The 22243-nt window shown below is 42.0% G+C and overlaps 1 protein-coding gene across 1 annotated transcript; it reads right to left on the reverse strand.

Annotated features, from left to right (window-relative positions):
- Positions 1 to 1290: 1290 nt before the first annotated feature.
- LOC115042046 (uncharacterized) lies at positions 1291 to 19177 on the reverse strand. Its single transcript, XM_029500056.1, has 5 exons — positions 19133 to 19177; positions 16918 to 18838; positions 13504 to 13612; positions 10210 to 11921; positions 1291 to 8591 (listed from the first exon to the last, which is right to left on the reverse strand). Exons 1-5 carry the CDS (start codon positions 19149 to 19151, stop codon positions 6092 to 6094), a joined length of 6261 nt encoding a protein of 2086 aa, XP_029355916.1. The 5' UTR covers positions 19152 to 19177; the 3' UTR covers positions 1291 to 6091.
- Positions 19178 to 22243: the final 3066 nt, after the last annotated feature.

Genomic DNA, 22243 nt, shown 5'->3' on the forward strand with positions numbered 1-22243 from the left:
AACTCAGTTAATCTTTCTGTGCCTGAGACTCCGTTTGACCACCGTGAGATTTAAGTTCTCTGGAGCCACCTCACAGCAGCACAACCCCCAACAAGCTTCCAACATATCGAACAGCATGAGCCTTCAGCTAAAGTCTAAGGCCTTGTAATTTATAAATTTTTATCTCTGGTCCAGTTTCTGGGTCTGCAGGATAGATGTAGCTCTCTCCTCCGCAACAACTTGTTCCCAGTTGAATCATGTTGCAGCTTATTTTTCTGAGTTTGTTTACTGAGAGCAATGTGCTTCGGTCTGATATAGTTCATTTGATGAGGAATAATCCTGGTGAGCAGGTGACTCATGTGCAGGTGAAATTGGTTCTGATTCTCAGTAGGATTTACTTTAAAGAAGACTCCCTCTAGCAGAGGGAGTAACTATCGTCTATTAATGTTAAATATATTTCTTCATGGAGTTTTGCTGCAGCATTTTCTTCCTCCAACCGTTTCCTAAAAATCTCTTTTTGCTTTGTACCATAAATGAATGCTTAGTTGTAAAAGTGCTGAAGACCGTAAAATTTGGCTTTTGTAGTTCCAAATTGACAACCAACGTCAACAATGTAAGTGCCCTTTGAGGTTTTTATTGGTTAAATCGCAGCCTGAATTGTCCCCGAGAGCTTTCCCTCAGGTTTTCTAAGCTTCATAAAGCAAGAAAAGTACAAATGGTATGAAGAACAAAGGGTAGACGGCCCACAAATCTATCAGCCACGTCCCCATCATATGTTCCGGATATTCTCTCTAATAGGCCTCTCTCTGTCATTAACCCCAGGTAATCAGCTGCTCGGGCCCAGCTGAAAATCCGCCGGCTTCCTCCAACTGTTTTCCAGTTGAAGTGTCTTAGTTTGGCTGTAATGGGCTCCTCCTCTTTTTATGGCCTCTTATGTTCTTCAGCACATTGCCCTTTTCACACGCAATTACTTCCTCCGGTTCATTAGCAGGACTTGCAGGATTATCTGTCCCTTAAAGCAGAAGGTTTAGAGAGAGAGAGAAAGAAAAGTTAAAGTGAGTTGTTGACTTTTCTCATGTTGGACTCGTGCTGCAGAACAACTACATGACTCCCGTCAGAGTTGTCCAAAGTGCAAAGTTTAAATACTTAATAATCAAAAGTACATTTTGATAAAGGTCCACAATTGTAGAAGCTGGCCAGTCAGATGAAAGTGCCATCAAAACTGAACTGTATGAACAAAAGGGTTTTATTTTTATTGTCATTCACATACTGAGTTCTTCGATGTAGCAAGAACAACAAAGCTGACGTGTTGACTAAATAACTCTCAAATTTTTGAATTCAGACGCTGAATTCACTTCAAGGAGAAAAGTGGAAAAGATAAGAACAGGAAGAGACAGGAGAAAGTCAGCTGCAGACAAATATAAATATGACATGAGAGAGAATATCTGCTTCCTGATGTGAGGTCACACCACCAGCGCTGCTGAGCGTACACTGGAACCACTTTCGAACATTTGATAAAATCACACGCCTCGGTGTGAACATGAGTGAGCAGCTTAATCAGTTAGTTTGGACGTTTTAGTTCAATCTGTGGAGAAAATACGTCAGAATTAAAGGAAAAGTCAGAGAAAAAGCAGAGCAGAAGTATGCTGTTTTATTTACCACCATAATTACCGAGTGGCTACTTATATAAAGTATATTTTCGGGACCTCTGGGAGGTCCTGACTCCTACAGCAGGAGGGCCCGTTTGACCTGGTTTCTGCTTTGCACAAAGACGCTGCAGCTGATGTTAAGATGTAATTAAGCAACAAAGGACCAACGAGCAGCGAGTCTGGCCATGAAAGCAATAAAGTAAAATCTCTTTCCTCCTAAGAGGAGAGTTAAAAGCTGAACCTTGCGACGTCTGTGCCCGAGACTTTAAACAGCCGAGACTGAAGCTATTTGTCTCCTCCTTTAAAACGACATTGAAAGTGTTTTTGATGCTTCAATTAAGGTAAATCATAGAAAGCACCAGTGAACAGAAAAGCTGTTTGCTTCTGTGAACTTCGGCTTTGTGTGACATTTCCCCCTGAGGTCACTGAGGTCACGTCTGCTGTAATTCTTAAAATTGTGAATGATAAAACTCAACAACCCTGCAGAGGTTTAAAAATCGTACTTTCCCAGCAGTGTGATATAGATTTTTTATTTTTTTTTTTCATGTCTTCTTCAAAGTCCTAAATATTTTAACCGCTTCAACTGTAATCAGTCAAGACACAAGGAAGATAGTAGATATAGTGTGGACTAAAAATAGCCCAGTCTCTGAAATCTGGATAAATAATAAAGACGTCAGTCTACTAGCCTCATGTGGAGACCAGAATAGCTCTGTGGTGCAACATCACAGGAGAGGACTTAACAAACGCTAACCGTGCAGTACACTCCGCTGCAATTCACAGTGGGATTAAATATTTAGTGACACAACTCTTTTGGTTTCTCATCGACCTGCAGCCAATTTTTGTATTTTGGGCTCTTTCAGCTACAGATACCATTCGGGTTTGATTTCTATCCTGCGGTCTTGACGTGAACAAGTATATTTAATTTCGGTTTGTGCTGTCTATCGTGGATAACAAACCCTTTATTTATCATTTCCCCTCTCACAGCATCACGAATCTGATGTAATCCAGCTCTCTTTCTGAAGCTAAATCAGATAAAGTGAGGTTATGTTCCCCTCATTCGGTCTCTTCATTCACTATTCCTGCTGTCTGGCAGAATCTCATAACATTTTACACAAGAGTCGTCCTGAGGGATTTATGTAAGTGGCTGAAATGCTCTCGGTTTGTGTCCCATCCAATTAAATATGAAGACAGATTTTATTTTAGTCTACTTTGTCAGTGTCTCTTAATTTCAATGGGGAACCGGCTTTGTACTTCAGCACAACATATACAGTGCAGCCGGTGGGAACGTTTGAAGGGATGGACGGTTAAATAAACCTCTTCTCTCTTGTCACAGCTGATACAGCGGGGCCCTCTTGTGGAAGAGATTCATACTCCAACAACAAATGAGAAAAATGAGACTAAAATAAATCATTCTCTCTGCTACTCAAGTCTCATATTCGTAAAATAAAGAAGTGATACTAACCAAGAAAGATCATTTTTATTAGGAATCTGTTCAAATGTGTTTGACTTTAACTTGTGTGCTTTGATTTATATATTGACAGTGACAGATGATTTTATTTTTACTTTTTCTGTATAGTGCAACCTGTCAACGTTAAGGTCGTAACTATGGCACAACTCGGCCGCTCTGGAGTTAAACATTTTAATAAAATGAAGCAGGAAACAGGTTTTCATGCTTTACAGACACACGACCTCTCTGAAATTAAAGTTGGCAGTTTATGGTTTAGCATCTGCTGAAAAAATGCTGCAGTATACTGTTCCGCGCTGCAGTCTGCAGGGAGGCAGCTTAAAACTAAAGGATGTAAGGCGGCTGTGATTGGAAGCAGATTAGACTCACTGGGGGCCACGGTGGAGCGACGCCGTCCTAAAATACTCCGACCATCCACTTCATACCAGCTTATTGGATCAGAGCGCCACGGCAGTGGACGGTTAATCCATACAGAAAATCAATCTGACTCTGAATAATTATCACAGTTATCGCTCTGCTATACAGGCAGCAAGAAATCAGTTCCTGTGAGCTTCTGTGAACTTCGGCTTTGTGTGACATTTCCCCCTGAGGTCACTGAGGTCACGTCTGCTGTAATTCTTAAAATTGTGAATGATAAAACTCAACAACCCTGCAGAGGTTTAAAAATCGTACTTTCCCAGCAGTGTGATATAGATTTTTTATTTTTTTTTTTCATGTCTTCTTCAAAGTCCTAAATATTTTAACCGCTTCAACTGTAATCAGTCAAGACACAAGGAAGATAGTAGATATAGTGTGGACTAAAAATAGCCCAGTCTCTGAAATCTGGATAAATAATAAAGACGTCAGTCTACTAGCCTCATGTGGAGACCAGAATAGCTCTGTGGTGCAACATCACAGGAGAGGACTTAACAAACGCTAACCGTGCAGTACACTCCGCTGCAATTCACAGTGGGATTAAATATTTAGTGACACAACTCTTTTGGTTTCTCATCGACCTGCAGCCAATTTTTGTATTTTGGGCTCTTTCAGCTACAGATACCATTCGGGTTTGATTTCTATCCTGCGGTCTTGACGTGAACAAGTATATTTAATTTCGGTTTGTGCTGTCTATCGTGGATAACAAACCCTTTATTTATCATTTCCCCTCTCACAGCATCACGAATCTGATGTAATCCAGCTCTCTTTCTGAAGCTAAATCAGATAAAGTGAGGTTATGTTCCCCTCATTCGGTCTCTTCATTCACTATTCCTGCTGTCTGGCAGAATCTCATAACATTTTACACAAGAGTCGTCCTGAGGGATTTATGTAAGTGGCTGAAATGCTCTCGGTTTGTGTCCCATCCAATTAAATATGAAGACAGATTTTATTTTAGTCTACTTTGTCAGTGTCTCTTAATTTCAATGGGGAACCGGCTTTGTACTTCAGCACAACATATACAGTGCAGCCGGTGGGAACGTTTGAAGGGATGGACGGTTAAATAAACCTCTTCTCTCTTGTCACAGCTGATACAGCGGGGCCCTCTTGTGGAAGAGATTCATACTCCAACAACAAATGAGAAAAATGAGACTAAAATAAATCATTCTCTCTGCTACTCAAGTCTCATATTCGTAAAATAAAGAAGTGATACTAACCAAGAAAGATCATTTTTATTAGGAATCTGTTCAAATGTGTTTGACTTTAACTTGTGTGCTTTGATTTATATATTGACAGTGACAGATGATTTTATTTTTACTTTTTCTGTATAGTGCAACCTGTCAACGTTAAGGTCGTAACTATGGCACAACTCGGCCGCTCTGGAGTTAAACATTTTAATAAAATGAAGCAGGAAACAGGTTTTCATGCTTTACAGACACACGACCTCTCTGAAATTAAAGTTGGCAGTTTATGGTTTAGCATCTGCTGAAAAAATGCTGCAGTATACTGTTCCGCGCTGCAGTCTGCAGGGAGGCAGCTTAAAACGAAAGGATGTAAGGCGGCTGTGATTGGAAGCAGATTAGACTCACTGGGGGCCACGGTGGAGCGACGCCGTCCTAAAATACTCCGACCATCCACTTCATACCAGCTTATTGGATCAGAGCGCCACGGCAGTGGACGGTTAATCCATACAGAAAATCAATCTGACTCTGAATAATTATCACAGTTATCGCTCTGCTATACAGGCAGCAAGAAATCAGTTCCTGCAGAGGTTATTTTTCTTCATTGTTTTTCTTTCTCTCACACACTTTGACGGGGTTAATGAATCTGACCGCCTGCTCAGTTCCTGTGCTGCCGTCTAATAAAAGTCCTAATTAAACTGTGTAACCTTTAGCTGTCAGGCAGGCAGCCTCACAAACACAAATCCCAGTCCTGGACTCCGGCTCAGTGTTTTAAACTCAGGGGCTTCAACCATTCATGATGAATTCTTCTGCTCCTCAGAGAAACCTGAGGGGAAGCTACAGAGAAATACAAAATGAAGGTTTAGTCTTTGACCGAAGTGAAGTCAACTCGTGGTTGCATTTTTTTTTTCTCCCCCCCTTATTTTGCCAGTTCGTTTGTGTTGGCTGAAGCTGTCAGCTGGGATTGCCTGTGAGCTCTCTGGCTCCCTCTGCTGTTCTGTAGTTATTTCAGACATGACCTTTTTGTTTGTTTTTGAAGGTTTTAATCATTGTAGGTGAATACGTCATGTTAAGGACACACATATTATGAACACCAACCTTAATGCCTTAATCTGTACTGTCATGGTATCAGCTGTGTGATTGCTCGTATGTTGCAGTGACTCACAGGAACCTTGCTGAGTCCAACTCAACGTTTCTGGTTTCTGCTCATCGATTTAGTTTTACATCCCTAAGCTTCACAGTTTTGGCCGCTGTTTAGCGCCAAATGACAAGTAGATGATAAACATGGTGGGGTCAAATAACCTCTTAATGGAATAATATGTCAATATCACTCACCCCAAGATAGCAGCAAAACAGTTTATCAACATTTTACCATCACGCTTCCATAAAGTTAGCACAGTCACTTAAAGTCCTCGAGTCTCCAGTACCGGAAGGAGGATGACGTCTCTCCTGTAGGAGAAGTGAGTGAGTTTGATGCTGTGATCAAGCATCTCTCTGCGCTGCAGCAGGCGGTAAAGAGACAGGATGGACTTCACCAGGACCAGGGTGCAGGTGATCTCCACCACCAGGAGGGCGGTGTAGATCACCATCTGATACTTGCACCGCTGAACTTTGTTTGTCTGCTGGTTGGAGGACAATCGATTCTGAGACTCTGGCTCTGCTGGAAAGGTGGAGCTCACCAAAGTGGTGGTGGTGATTGGTCGGGTAGTCCGGGGGGTGGTGGTACTTGGTGTAGTTGTGGTGGTAGTTGCTTTTATGGTGGTGGGAATACTTGTTGTGGGTGTAGTTTTCGGAGTGGTTGTTGGTTGTGTTGTGGTCGTTGTGGTGGCAAGTATGGTGGTAGTTGGTTGTGTTGTAGTAGTTGTCGTAGTGAGGACGGTGGTTGTTGGTTGCGTTGTTGTAGTCGTGGGAGTTGTCGTGGTGAGAATGGTAGTTGTTGGTCGCATTGTTGTAGTCGTGGGAGTGGTCGTGGTGAGGATGGTGGTTGTTAGTTGCATTGTTGTGGTTGGGGGAGTTGTCGTGGTGAGGATGGTGGTTGGTGGTTGCGTTGTTGTAGTTGGGGGAGTTGTTGTGGTCAGGATGGTGGTTGTTGGTTGCGTTGTCGTGGTAGTTGTCGTGGTCGTGGGAGTTGTCGTGGTGAGGACAGTGGTTGTTGGTTGCGTTGTTGTAGTTGGGGGAGTTGTTGTGGTGAGGATGGTGGTTGGTGGTTGCGTTGTTGTAGTTGGGGGAGTTGTTGTGGTCAGGATGGTGGTTGTTGGTTGCGTTGTCGTGGTGAGGACAGTGGTTGTTGTTTGCGTTGTTGTAGTTGGGGGAGTTGTTGTGTACAGGATGGTGGTTGTTGGTTGCGTTGTTGTGGTCGGGGGAGTTGTCGTGGTGAGGACGGTGGTTGTTGGTTGCGTTGTTGTGGTCGTGGGAGTTGTCGTAGTGAGGACGGTGGTGGTTGGTTGCGTTGTTGTAGTCGTGGGAGTTGTCGTAGTGAGGACGGTGGTGGTTGGTTGCGTTGTTGTAGTCGTGGGAGTTGTCGTGGTCACTAAGGGAGTAGTTGTCGGGGCAAGGGTGGGGCAGATTAGCTGATCTTCTGACAGGGACTTGACTTCCTTGCCTCTCAGATGCTCTGGATGCTCGCAGGTCATGGGGGAAGTAATCTTTTCAAGGTTAGCATTTATCCAGCGATGAAGAGGAATCAGGTCACAGTCGCAGCGCCAGGGGTTGTCACTGAGGTAAAGTTTTCTGAGGTCTGTCAAAGGCTCAAAAGTGTCTCCAGGAAGCGTCTGGAGGTGATTGTTGTTCAGCTTCAGCGTGGTCAGAAACGGCAGCTTTTCAAACACAGCTGCGTCGAGCGTCTCGAGCTTGTTGTTCATCAGATTTAGACTTTGGAGCTTCTCTGGGCCTTCAAAGTATTCAGCAGAGACGGTAACAAACTGGTTTTTGGACAGATCCAGCTTCTTGACATTCTTCAGTGGGTTGAATATTCCTTTTGGAAGACGACTGAGGTTGTTTTGACTGAAGCTTAGATCGGTCAGTTTAGGCATCTTTCCAAAAAGCACTGGTGGGAGACTGGTCAGTTTGTTCTTGTCTAGGGTCAAAAATCTGAGCTGAGGGAAGCCAACAAAAAACTCTGGAGGTAAAGAAGTCAGGAGATTGTTGTCCAAATTGATCTTCGTTAGTTTGTCTTTATTTAGAAACAGATTTGGCGGTAATTCCATTATTTTGTTTCCAGCCAAGCCAATTTCCTTTAAGTTTGGCAAATTCAGAAAAATATCTTCAGGAAGGGCACTCAGCTGATTCTCATAGAGCCGCAGAGTGTGCAGTTTTTTTAGGTCTGAGAACAAGTTGACAGGTAGAGAAGTGAGATAGTTTTTCGCCAGATGGAGTTTCAAAAGGTTTTCAAGACCATCAAATGCACCATCTTCAATGAATTTGATTCTATTTCCATTTAACTCAATATTTGTTACTTTCTTAAGGCCATCAAACAAGCCTCTCTCCAGACTTTGAAACCTGTTAAACTTGAGGATAATACTTTCCAGGTTGGTGAGATTTTTAAATATTCCCACTGGGAGCGAGATTACTGGAGTGTTGGAGATCTCAACGTCCTTCAGGACGGCCAAACCTTCGAAAGCTCCCAGCTCAACAGATTTGAGTGTATGGATGTCTATGAACTCCACTTTTTCAAGCTGGGGGTTTCCTGTGAAGGCGTTTGCGGGGACCGTTTCAAGCTGGCTTCCAACAAAGAACACTTCTGTCACACCTTCTCTCAGCGTGCGAGGGATTTCTGTCGTGGATGTACTAAAAGTCTGCTGTGTGGCTTTACCCTCCAGCTTCTTATCGTGTTCTACGTCTTGAGCCAGTGAAACCTCAAACAGTAAACATGCAAGAAGAGCGACGACTTTTCCTCTGAACATTCTTAGTCACTAAGAAAAGAAAAACAAGTGGAGTGGGTAAAATGAGTAAATCATTACGGCTATTTTATCATTAAATCCATCGTTTTTTTCTCAGTTACATTTCAAATAAACACTGACCTTATTATTTCTCGTCCCAGGATGAAGCAGAAGGATTTCACGTCACTCTCCAGACATGAACAGTCTCGCTAGTTATCTTCTGTACTGCTGTTGGGGAGAAGCCGTCAAATGTGGTGCACCCATTGCAAGTTGTGGCGTAACACACTTCTGGAGATTAAGATAAGAGCAGCGATGGAGTTTTTTTTTTTTTTTTTTTAATGCATCAGTCTGTAGTTACACCCCCATTTGAGCAATGCTTTTTTTTTTTATTTGCACATTCCACATCCAAAAAGTTTTTTTTTTTTTTATAATCAAACAGTATGAGCTAACCAGAGGCTTAAATATTCTTTTTTTTTTTTTTTTATGTTTACACTCTACATGATCTGTGCACATTTTGATGCATCCGTTCACACATCAGGAAGGGCAGAAACTATTTGTGTTCAATGGCCAGTTCACGTTATATCATCAGTGTTTTGACTGATGTTTGAACTTCCTCACCAGCGCATTTTAACAATGAGGCAAAACAAATGTTATGACGTGTGGGATCCATTTGTTGTGGCTGGTCTCTCCCGCAATTACAGGAAAATACAAACAAGGGGATTTTGGGATTGAAGCCAAAATATCATTTGGACGTTCCTCCAGTAGATGGCAGGATATTATACAAAATAATTCATTCCAATGAAGGGAGCTGCTGGAATTAGTAGATGTATTTTTTTACTTCCATTATTTAATGCATTACAGTTTATATGACATTTTACTGCAAAAGTTACAGTAACCAGTTTTTTTTAAATCCAAAGATGCTGTGTAATGTAATTTAACCTTATTTTGTGGATAAACTGCTTTTCAGAAACATTTTGGTTGAGTTTCACCTGCCACACAAAACCCCCCGAATAAAGTGCAAAGGTCAAAATAAATGTGGTAAGTCAAAATAAATTCAAAGCAGATTCTGAGAAAGAAAGTCTTTTTCTAAATTTAAATTATCTTTAAATGGTATACCACAAATATCTAATTTCAGAAATTACCACAATATAAGGCTGCTCCCACTAAAAGCAGTGCATTTATTCAACATATAGTAGCTTTCTGCATTGGATTGTGTGACAGTGAAGTAAAAATATCATCTTTGATTTTGTCCTGATAGCCCTTCTGCAAAAAAAAAAGTAAAACGGTTCTAAATGTATACATGTCATTAGCAAAAAAAAAAAAAAAACATCATCAAACTGCAGTGATTCATCCTGAAAAATGGAAAAAGAAAAAAAAATGGAAGTACACTCTGCCTTTGAGGTTACATTCACCAAAATGTCCACCGGTGTGTTGGTGTGTAACATGCCCGTTCCGAGTTTGGTAAGTAAAAACTGAATGCTAATGAACTATAAAGATAACCTGTTGCTTGCTGTTGCAGGAGAAAAGGCTGCAGTGGCTCTCTCTAAGCCTTTTGAGGAGCTAAAATCATCCAGTTCGTCAGAGGAAACCACAGTAACCTTCGGCTGTAAAAGTTCTTGGGTTACTAATGGCGGATGGCCTACAGCACAGAGTTCTTGTTTCTGTGGCCGATGTTCCCGCTGCCTCTCTTGCTCCTCTTCCAGCACAAACAGCTGACGATGACGGTGCAGATGATGATGGTGGACACCACTGCGAGGATGATGATGGTGACGAAAGTGTTGTTGGAAACCGTTTCCTTGTCTCCTTGTCCGCTGCTCGTGACCTCTTCGTGCTCCGAGGTGGGTGTGGCCTTGACGGCGGGTGAGGAAGTGCTTCGTCTGGTCGGAGGCGTGTTGGGTTTCCGCCTCTTTTCCGTCGAGGTCAGCACCGGCTGGACGGTGGAGCTGAGAACCATCAGGTTCTGATTTGTCAACAGAGCAATCTCCTCGCCGTTTAGATCGAAAGGCATTTCACACACCACAAGGGTTTGGTTGGCCTTGGTAGGGTGTCGTTTCAGCCAATCCCGAAGAGGCACAATATCCTTGTCACACCTCCAAGGGTTTTGCTGCAAGAGTACTTCGTTTGTCACTGAGAGGGCATCAAGACTCTCCTGTGGCAGGTTCTGAAAGGAATTGTTTCTCAAGTCTATCTGTCCGAGGTGGCTCAGGCCCTGCAGAAAACCCGAAGGGAGGGAGCTGATGAAGTTGTTCTCTAAGGAAATGTTGACCAGGTTGGGCAGATCTTGGAAAGTCCCAGCTTGCAGGGTTTTGAGCTGGTTGGTGTGAAGGGATACTTCTCCGAGCTTCTCCAACCCCCTGAAGGCCCCGGTGGAAACGTAGCTGATCTGGTTGCGGCTGAGCACCAGGAGCTGTAACTGAGTCAGATTTTTGAACGTGTCACCCTCCACACGGCTCAGCTTGTTGTCATAAAGCCACAGCTGCTGCAAGGGCATGGACCCGAACACCCCTGGACTCAGAGAGTCCAGGTGGTTTTTATACAGCGAAATTTGGGAAAGGAGGGGCAGGTTCAAGAAGATTCCCTGCGGGAGAGATGTGAGCCTGTTATGGGACAGGAACAAGCTGGTAAGCTTTGGCATCTTGGAGAACAGGTCTGGGTGGAGGTGGGTGATCTGATTGTCGTTTAAGGACAGTTCCTCCAGGTTTCCAAGGTCGTCCAGGACACCCAGAGGTAGTTCCCGCAGCGAGTTTTTACTAAGCCGCAAGATTTTAAGTTTAGAAAGGCCCTTGAATGTCTCTCTGGACAGTTGATTGATGTTGTTTCTGGAAAGAAAAAGGTAATTAAGCTCAGCAAGATGGTGAAAACTTTCCACAGGCACCGAGGTGATCGAGTTCCCATTAAGGTCCAGAATTTTTAGGTACATCAGCATGGAAAACCACTTCGGGCGTATTAGTAGCAATTTGTTGTCGTTCAGCCTGAGAGTCTCGAGCTTCTGAAGATTTTGGAACAAATCCTCCGGCAAATCTTGTAGTCCAGTGCTATCAAACCCCAAAGTGCCTACGTTTGGGGTGGAATCAAAAGTGCCAGGGCGCACGTCTCTCACAAAGCTTTCTTTAATAATCAGGGCGCTCAGGGCGTTGGAGAAATCAGTCAGGTCTTCTGACTTCAGAGAGTCAATGCTGCAGTTGGATAAGTAGAGGTTGGTCGTATATGAGGGGACAGCTGTGGGGAAGTCAGAGAGGCCCAAGCAGAATATCCTTGTGTCCATACATTGGCACTGATATGGACACGCCCGAACAACAGCAAGGGAACAGAGAAGTAGCAGCACATGGAGGGCGAGTGGCAGCTCCATTTTCACCTGGAAAAGAAAAAACAGAGAGCACGTTTCATGCATTTCTTTGATTTGTTTGAATTTGAAGGTGTTTTGAAGTCTTATTTATCAGTTTTACTGACATTAACCTGATCAGAGTACACAAAGCCAGTCCCATGAGTGTTGGTTCAGCAAAAAATCAGATCACATCAGCCTCCTTTGGTCTAAATGTGTCATTTATATTTAAATTCATTTTAATGTTTAAAGACGTATGAAAGAAATTCACTGGAAGGCACCTTTAAGTCAACGTATAAACTGGATTCCACCAAAGTAACAGGAGAAAAAACGCTGAAATATACCAGACCTGTAGAAAGTAAGTTTTCATTCACTCACAAAGGAAACCAAGCTTCTTCATCAAAACAAACAAACAAACAAACAAACAAACAAACAAAAAAGATCTCAGCCAACAAGGGAGCATGTTCGCATTTGCCTCATATTGTCTCTGTCTCTGAGATTTGTCGTACAATAGTTGTTTGTTCCTGTGGTCCTCTTTTTCCCTCCGCTTCCTCCTCCTCCCTGGATTCTCTTCACTCTAAATCATTGCCATAATAATATAGTTCCATTGCAGATAACTGTAATTAGTCACAGTGCGTCCATGTTGCAGCCTCAGTATTGTTATTTTAACCAAAAGAGACATTAGCATCAGCTGATAGCCTGTTTTGCTGCTTGTGGTTTGGGCCGTTTCCAAAATGGCTTCGCAACCATTTGGCAATAAAACCATGTCATTATTGAAATCAGCGGCAGTTTTGAGAAATGTGTGATTTGATAAACAGCAAAGCAAGAAAAAAGATTTCTGTATTGTTACTTCACCTTTGTTATGGTTTTATCTCAAAGCTATGCCGGCATCATGACCCTCTTCTCCATACAAATCCATTTAAAGGTCTGCTGCCTAACGCTGGCAAGCGTGAGTGGTTTCTCAGTGGCCGAGGAGTATTAGGGTGCAGGAGGAGTCTCACTGAGAGAGTAACTTTCTAAAGAGGCCAGCAGGTCCCTCAGAATGAGCCCATTTCTTTATTTCCTTATAGAACAAACATTATTAACAAATTTAATTAAAAGATAATTAGATATTATTGCATAACTCCACCGCACCTCCTGGCTTTCACTCTGAATTACATGGTTGCAAGCTTATTCACTGAGTTTACTTGTTTCTTCATATGAGATTTGTTGGGTAATATTCTCCGGATAGTAACTTCACTTTTTCTTTTGATTGCTGCTGGTTAAAAAGATGAAGTTCACATTTAGTAGGAGATTGTCAGTTACCTCATGAGTAGCATTCTCGTAAAGTTTCCATTACATAACGGCAGCATTTAAAGAACGACCTCCTCCTGACGTGACTTCACTTACAGTGCAGGCCAAAGGTTTGGACACACTGTCCTGTTCATTTGAAAGAGAAGTTGTGTCCAAACTTTTGGCCTGCACTGTATGTATGACATCACGCAATAATGCTCTCATTTGAAGAAAAAAAAAGAACAAACAAAACAAAAAGCTCATGTTTCCATCTGTTCTTGCCATGGACACTCTGAAATGGTTTGGCAGTGGAGTGTAATAGCCAAGGCATTTCGAAGCTCACCAAAAATTTCTCCCCATGCAGGAGCTGAAGGATCTGTACTTTTCTCATGAAAACGCTGAACTTCCAGAACAGAAACTCATCATGTCCCTGAGAATTGACTCGGTTTTGTCTATCGCAATGTGAGGCCATCAGAAAAAAGTTATAACACGCAACTTCACTCATCCACTTCAATCAAGCACATGATAAAAATCCCAACACTCCCAACGGCCACACTTTGTTAGTTTCTTATCTTATCAACTGTGAAATCTCTCCCTGATAGCTGTTAACCAGGACAGTCTACACAAAAAAACAAAAAGGATGACAGAACTTACCTTCAGCAGCGTTTGGACAAATGAGACAGTGAGCTGGTGTGGCTATCTTTTTATGGAAGCCCCCCCCCCACACACACACACACACACCTCCACCCCTTTCTCTTCAGCTCCTAGTTTCACAAATGCTCTGATGAAACTTTCCACCACTGTCTCACATCTTCCTGCCCCTCATCATCAATTCCCTCGGCCACTCAATTTTGTCCTTTTTAGTTTAAATCCCTTATCACTGTTCGTATAATTTCCTCTGGGCTCCGGAAAGCAGAAGGTTCTTTCCCTGAAGCTGCCTCCCCTCACGTGAATACCCACACTCACATTTTTGGGGGGAGATCAGCTAAAGGGGAGGCCACACCCTCTGGATCTGTGTGTTTATGGGGTTTTAAATGGAAAAGAGGGATCCACACACACACACGTCTTCTTCCAGAAGTGTATTTGTGTTAAAGACTATCGAGTTATTTTTGTTGCTGCTGTGATGTCCCCAGTATGTTTGCAGGTTTCTTTGCTTGCTCACAAAGTCACTGTTTGGGCACTATATATCCCCGGGGATCCAAAAAACAACCACACAACCGGCCAAACTGGAATTAACTATTTCTTTTGTTGCCTAACTTTTAAACTTCCTCTGTAATTCCGGATGCAATTGTGTCATGATGCTGAATGAGAGAGTTCCTGTGTGTCACATGTACATGAAAGCAGCCTGAATCATAAGTATCCAGATTTGTAGTTCTATCCAAATCTTTAAAGCAGTCAGGTATTTTTATTTTATTTTTTTTGAACCTGTTCGGATAGAGTTGCTGTGACTTGACCGCGGTGAGAGAATTAGGAATGTTGGGTTGTTTGGCAGAACAGGGAGTTTGCAGCCGCTTCTAACATTCCTGTGTTGCTCTAACTAAATCCATCTGTTATATAACATGACTAACTCCCACTTTACCACACACAGCAGATAGTGAGGGTGGAGTTAACGTATAAGCGTTCTGTTGTTGACGTTTTTCTATCGAGAAGATACAGAATGACACGTCCTGATGAAAAACTAACTTCACATCTCTGGAGAATTGATTTAATGCAGCACAGCTACCAGAGATGTCGCCCAACTAATAAAACGATCATAAAACTGCTCACTTGTTAAAGTGGTAGACTTGTAATTCAGTGTAGAGCTACATTTAAACGTAAACATGTTGCTGCAAGATCTTTTTTTTTTTTTTCACAGTTGATTTTCAATGAACACAGTTTATAGGATGTATGTATACGTGTGTGTGAAACAAAAATCCAATTTAATAATTATCTGTCATGGATATGGCTTCAAAAATACAGGATGTCATCTGAGTTCCCACGCTTCCTTTAGCCTTCCAGTGTATGTCGCTTTACACATGGTGTTTTTCTGGAACTGAAAACACTCACATTTGCCAAAAGTCACACGCTGGCCAAGAGTTACAGATGCAAAGGCAGAAATGGTTCAAAAGCTCTGCCATGATGAGCTTGTGTCGAGAAAAATGTGAGTTACAGTCATAGCCGCCCCGCCTGTGCTCTATTTAATCCTCTCTGTGTGTTTTTTTTTTTTAAGGGGGGGGGCTGTTTGTGTGAGTTCAGCCTACTGGAAAGGACTAATCATCGGTTGTCATAGTGATGAACTTGGGTGCTATTCACTTCTTCATACTCTTTTGTTTTTTTAAAGCCCCATTATATCTCATTGAATTCATGGCATCCGCTGTGTAAAAGCTTTGAAAGCTTTTTTTTTTTTTTGACCACCAGTCGGACATTCTGTGTTTTTTCACCCCCAAAGAAAAATGTTAAATCCACACAATCGTTTACAAATATAACTTCAGTTTCGGGTCCTGCTGTGTGAAAAATTAAAAAGCAGCATTCCTTTCTTACTTTTTTCTAGATTATATGTAAATGCCCGAACAAGGGAATCTTAGCAACGCGCACTGCTGTGGGTTTGTTTCATGATGTTGGTGTGTGCCCCTCAAAACTTTTTGAGGGGCACACACCTCCTCCTAGATGACTCAGTTTGGACTTCCCATTTTAAAGGCTGTGAAGAAAGTGGGATTTTCCGAGTGTTCAAAATGATTAATTTAGGATGAAGTATGTGCCTTCCCATTGCAGGTGAAAACACAGATAAGATCCCCAGATCAGAGAAGCACTTCCCTGAAGTGTTGCAGGAGTTCGAGTTCAAGTTGAAGTTGCATGAGGGCGAGGTTACTTCAACATGGCTTTCCATTGACTAGTCAAAAAAGTTCAGTGTAAACATTGGCTTTTGTCCTGATTACTGCAGTTCCAATCAGATGACGAAGAACACAATGTGCACGGTGGGAGAGGCAGAAATAACATCATCATGACTTATCCTGGCATGGCATTTTTACGAGCCTCAGCTACGGGAAATTAAACAATTGTAACAAACAGCAGGACAAAACCAAAGGAAAAACCGAAGGAAAAGATGATAGATTTATTGAGACAGTCGAATCAGTCAAAAACAGCACATTGAAGGGTCGTGATATCTTTATGCAGATTGAAGCTTTCACCACTTGAGGGAAGGACATAAAATCTGTCTGCCATCACTAGTGACCAGTTTTGCTGTCAAAAGGGCAAAAACAGAAATACAAATTGGGAAAATGTTCAGAATTTTGTTTACAAATTGCAGAATTCTTCTTGTTTGCAACCTTAAGACAAAGCCATAAGAAATTAGACAAAGGAAAAAGCTGCAGATGAATGAATTCACCATTTAGAGATGTACAAGCTGAACGTATAAAACAAAACAGAGCATTTGAGAAGCTGACACCACTAAATCCTTTTTTCTTTATTTTTACAAGACAAATGACTGAAGCTTCTGTAAAGCTGGACCAAACATCTGCTGAATAATTCTCTTTCAGTCAACTATTTGATTAGTCAACCAATCCTCAACTCCATATAAATAGTACCTTTGTCACTTTTTTTATGTACAGTATTTTAAATTTGTTTTCCAAGTTTTTTTAAAGTATGATTAAACCAAAATGAAAAATAAAACCAGCAGCAGTCTGGCTTACATAAACTCCAGCTTGCGGAAGGACAGTTGATCATGGCTTCTCATGCTCCGGGCCTGATAACATGTTTTCTCACCCTTTGCTATCAATACATGGTCTCGCTGAGCCGGTTCAAGCTGCACATGGCAGCCAAAATGAGGAACAAGCCAATGACCACAAGAAGAACGTGAAAAAACATGAGGAACCCGGCCAAGGCTGGATCGGAGGGCAGAGACCACACATATATCCAGCCCCGGTGGAAGTTGTGGTGAATAAACTGAGGCCCCTGCTCAACCACCAGCACGTCGTAGAAGGGAGCTGACTTGTGAAAATTTGGGTGGGCCTCAGTATTAAAGAGAAAATCTTCATTGGGTGGAGTGCTGCCTACAGCGAGGGGGGGTGTTGAAGGGGTTGTGGCATGTGCTGTGTTTGCAGGTGCAGCTTCGGTGGTTGCTTGCATGGTGACCTGTTGGGTGGGTCTTTGAGCGGTGGTTGATGCGGTGGTTGATGTGGTGGTTGATGCGGTTGTTGGATCGGCTCTCAGCCCAGGTGTTGAAATGGTGCGAACCGGCTGTGTTGGCTCTTTGTTTGTCGAAATACTTTGGGCTGTTGTGGTATCGCAAAAGCTGAACTCCTCATCGCGCAGGGAGTCCACGGTACGGAGCAGCTGGTAATCCGGACTATGACACATCACATCCTCTTTGTCGATGACGACGTGCTGATTTTGTCTTAGCCATCTTGCTATACCTCTGATGCTACATGTGCAATTCCAGGGATTCTCGCTCAGACTAAGGGACCTCAAATATGTATTTTTCATGAAGATATCTCCTGGGAGATTCTTGAGGTGGTTGTTTTTTAAATCAATGTTTGAAACCTGTCCCAGGCTCTTGAATATATCTTCTGGGAGATCCTGAAACTTGTTGCCATTTAGAAGCAGAATGTCCAATGTGCTTAGTTTGGAGAAGAGTTGAGGATGCAGAGAACGTAGGTTGTTGGATCTTAGCGAGAGCTTCTCAAGGTGGGGAAGGCAGCAGAAAAGGTCTGAAGGCAACACCTGCAGATTTTTGTTTAAATGAAGGTTAAGCTGCAGCAGCCCAGACATGTTAGCGAATAAGTTTCCAGGAACAGTATTGAGATTAGTGTTGTACAGATAAAATTCTTCCACGTCAGGCATGTGGCCCATTAGCTCGTATGGTAGCGATATCAACGGGTTATTGTAAAGGGTAAGATGGGTCATCTTGGGCATATAATAAAAGCTTTTTTCCGGGATAGTCTGAAGCTCGTTGGAGGATAAGGTGAGGATCTCCAGGTTACCCAGTGCCTTGAAAACCTGAGGGGGAAGGCTGGCTATCTGGTTATGGTTGAGTCTTAGCTCCCTGAGGTTGACGAGATCCTGAAAAAGCCCCGGGTCTAGCTCCTCTAGCTCATTGTTATAGATGACAAGGTTGACAAGTTTGGTCAGGGAGTGAAAGATGGTGGACGGAAGTGTCTTTATGGAGTTCCTCCCGAGGTACAGTGTGGTGAGTCTGGGCAGTCCATCAAAAACATCTGCAGCAGGACTTGACAGCTTGTTGCGGCTCAGGTCCAGGTACTGCAACGAAACTAGTCCGTCAAACATATCCGGAGCGAGGGTCTCCAGTAGGTTTCCATCCAAAAACAGCTGCTCCAGATCGGCCAGACTGCTGAACACCCGAGCAGGAAGTGAAGTCAGATCATTGGACGACAGCATGATGGACCTGAGCTGTGGAGCGACGCGGAAGGCCTCCGGGTGGATGGTGTGTAGGTGGCTGTTAGTCAGAGCGAAGCGCAAAAGGAGTTGCTTGTTTTCCAGACTCTTCTCATCCATAACGTTCGTGTTTGTGTTGTCCAACAGCAGCGTGTACGTGTGTACAGACAGATTCTTTGGTACATCGGTGATGGCCGGCCCAACGCACTTGACGGCGCCTTCAAAGTTGCACAGGCAACTCTTCGGGCAGTTCATGTTGTCAGAGAGATGTGGCAGTGTGAGGAGGAAGAGTATGAACCACAAGGTCCCTGCACGGTCAAAATAAAGACTGATTAGATGCATCTGATCATAACATTAATCCAAGTAGCCATCCAAAATAGCGGTGGTAGAAATCCTCCAAACTCAAATTATATCAAGTCTGTTTTCAACCTATCTGGAATTCAGTATTGACATACAAGAGCAATACTGGAAGAAAATAAATAAATAAAAAAGTTCAAGTGAAGGCAAATGTAACATGGGTTAGATTTCTTTCTAAAAGAAAGAAAAAGATTTCTTTCTAAAAAATTTGACCCAAATATTAAATATGGAAATGTAATACCAACCTTTGACAGACGAAGCCATCACTGGTTTTTTATTGTTCTTGGGGCTGTAGGAGTCTGGAGGAGCTGGGTGCGTCGATCAAATCCGCCTTTTAACCCCACCTCACTCCACCCACCAACACCCATCACTTCTCCCTTTTCCTGTCATCCCATATTTGACTCCTTGAACTTGAATATTAACATATTCAATTTTTAGAATTGCTGTATTAATCAGTGTTACCACTTGTGATATTTTTCTCCTTTTATATTGAATAAGCCACATATACGCTGGCCCTGTTGTTGTTGGATTATAATCTCATTATTTCCTCCACAGACGGCTGCTTTTTCATCCTCTGTTTGGATGGGAATTAGTTTCCTTTCATTGAAACTGTGAAGTCTTTTGTTTATAATGTTTTGCTGTAAAACAACCCTATTACAAGGGTGGCAAAATGCAAGCTCATTTCCTGCGTACTTATCTTGACTGAACATTGTCATTCTGCCCCGCTTGTGCTCCAGTTTGTGGACTGAACTAAAGAAGATAACACACATCACTTTGAGAGTTTGTGTCTGCTGCCTGTAATGCAACAATGCAGTTGGACATGAATTTGGTAAAGGTGTTTGTCTGCTTCAGATTTTACGACTAAACCTCCTCGCTGTGTCATCTCAACGTCAAGCGTGCAAAAAATGACTTTACGGACAAATCATCTTGGCTTTACTGCACAAACAGAGTTAATGTGTTTGGGACATTTTTTAAGCCTAAAAAAGTTAATTATGATGTAATGCTGACTGGTTCAGAGACCATGATGCAGAAACATTCTGTGTCAGGCTGCTGTAGTTTAAGTCGTGCCACTTAATCAGACGTAAAATGCTTTGTAATTTGTAGGTGGGCGATATGTGGGATGTGAATTTTCTTGATTAGGCTACTGGATGCCTTAAATTTCCTTTGAGATTACTGTAATAAAGTATCTATCGGTCTAAAAAGTATTTCAAGTATTTCAAGAAACATTTTTAGTGACACCTTATTTGCAGATATATTGAAACATATCACATAGGAACAGATACAGTGCAAGCTATATTTGATTTCTATATTTATTTATTTATTATTATTTATTGTTTATTTAATTTGTATATTTATTGCTGCATATTTAAAATATACATATTTTTTCCTCTTTCTATAAATATAAATGGTAAAATATGGACATTCATTGTCTGATACAAAAAAATTAGCTTTTTTCACTCACTGGAGTTTATATTCATATAGTGTAGATAAATAGTTCACATTTTACATGCAAACAAAGAAACTTTTTGCTCTGTCCTGGTTTGACTGGGCGTGAACATGTTGTGCTTATGGGCATCTTTTGATGCCGTGGCAGGGAAAGACTCGCTGAACAGCGTTTTATGATTCAGGTCTTTACACTCTTTTACACAGCAGTATTTAGACTAATCCCATGACTCAGCCGTGTCACCTCCAGTTAAATGAATCCACAGTGCGGTAAATCGCTCCTTTTTAAAGGTTGGCATCCTATAAAAAGTCTATTCTGTGACCATATTTTCTTTTATATTTAAATACTTCCTTTTGGGAGCTTTCAAAAAACTCACTGAATCACAAAAAATTACAGGTTCACATTGGAATTTTATTGATTTTGTAAAATGAAGGATGGAGCATTTCTGGAAAAGCAGCAACAGATGTTGACAGTTACCCAAAAAAAAAAAAAAAAAAGGAAAATGTTATACACAATTTAGCCACAAGAGAGCGACATGAGCACAAACAGAGGCAAATAAAACACCTGCTACACAATTATAGTTCTAAGAATAATAATAATAACAATGATGATGGCATATCTTTATAGAGAAGTACGTTTTGTCATATCTGACCCTCAAGTATTTCCAGTGGGATACGTGATATTTACAGATGAAAGTTTTACAACCACAGCCTTCAGGTCGGTGCAGTGGTAAGGAAACATTTAATGATGACATTGATTATTATACAACTCCATATTGCTGGAATGAATACAGAGTGATTATATTACTGGTGTTGTGAGTTTTAAGGCTATGTGGGGCTTTGCAGCAACGTTTCACAGTGGTCCTCTTCCTCGTGCACCGGCCTCAGACACAGTATTTCCAGAAACAAGCTGCAGACAAAAGGAGGTGAACGCTTGACATGTGACATCCGTTGCATATTTTCTGCTACAGCTGCGATGCCTATAAATCCTCAAGTACTGAATTGAACTCACGTTCGCCCCGTTTCTGAGCTATGGATTTGCCCTCTGCCAAGTTGGCTGTGATCTCTCTCTCCAACTCCAGGTCCTCCTTCAGCGCCCGCAGCTGCAAGCAGAGCTCACAGTGATCAAACCCATCGAGACACAACATCAATGCAGCATCTCCTCAAGCGTTTCAGAAATCAGTGAGTCATTTAGATCTAGGCTTTCCTTCATATGAGAGTGAGAGTAGAGTGTATTCTCGTCTTTGAGAAATTAAAACAAGATACACACAGAACTTTATATGAAAAGACAAAAATATTCACTCTGCAGTAATTATAAGACAAAACACATTAAACAGCTGTACCTGCTCGAGTTCGGTTAATTTACTGGCCAGCTCAAGACCTGCAGATAGAAAGACCAGTAAGAATGTATTGTGATATTTACATTGACAGTTAAAGCATTTTGCCCTTGTCTCTTACCTAGGGGGTCATCTTTTTCAGTTGGAACTAAGCTCTTTTGGAGTAACAGCGCTAGAATCTTGCTCTGGGAATCTGTGTCGTCTTTGGTATTAAGAACATGGTTTCCTGCACATAAATCGCAAATTTAAACACCACAAATATCACTCAATGGTCAGAAAACGAATGCACACCCATCCCGTTTCATTTTTTAACTACAAAAAGTGAAACCAACAATGCTACTGAAGGTGCAGCAGTTGTGTGCAGCCTGTAAAATCAAATAAAAAAAAAAAAAGAAGAAGAAACAATGTCATTGTATTTAGATCTAAACAGTTTGTGCATGCTCACCAGGTGTAAATATGCTCCGTCCCTCCACATTTAGCACCCCCTGCAGTAGTAACAAACCCAGGAGTCCTAAGCAGTAGCTGACAACTGGAACCTTGTCCATGATCCTCAACGTATGGTCCCAGACAAATGCT

The sequence above is a fragment of the Echeneis naucrates genome, chromosome 4, assembly GCF_900963305.1.
Source record: "Echeneis naucrates chromosome 4, fEcheNa1.1, whole genome shotgun sequence".
Taxonomy (NCBI): Eukaryota; Metazoa; Chordata; class Actinopteri; order Carangiformes; family Echeneidae; genus Echeneis; species Echeneis naucrates.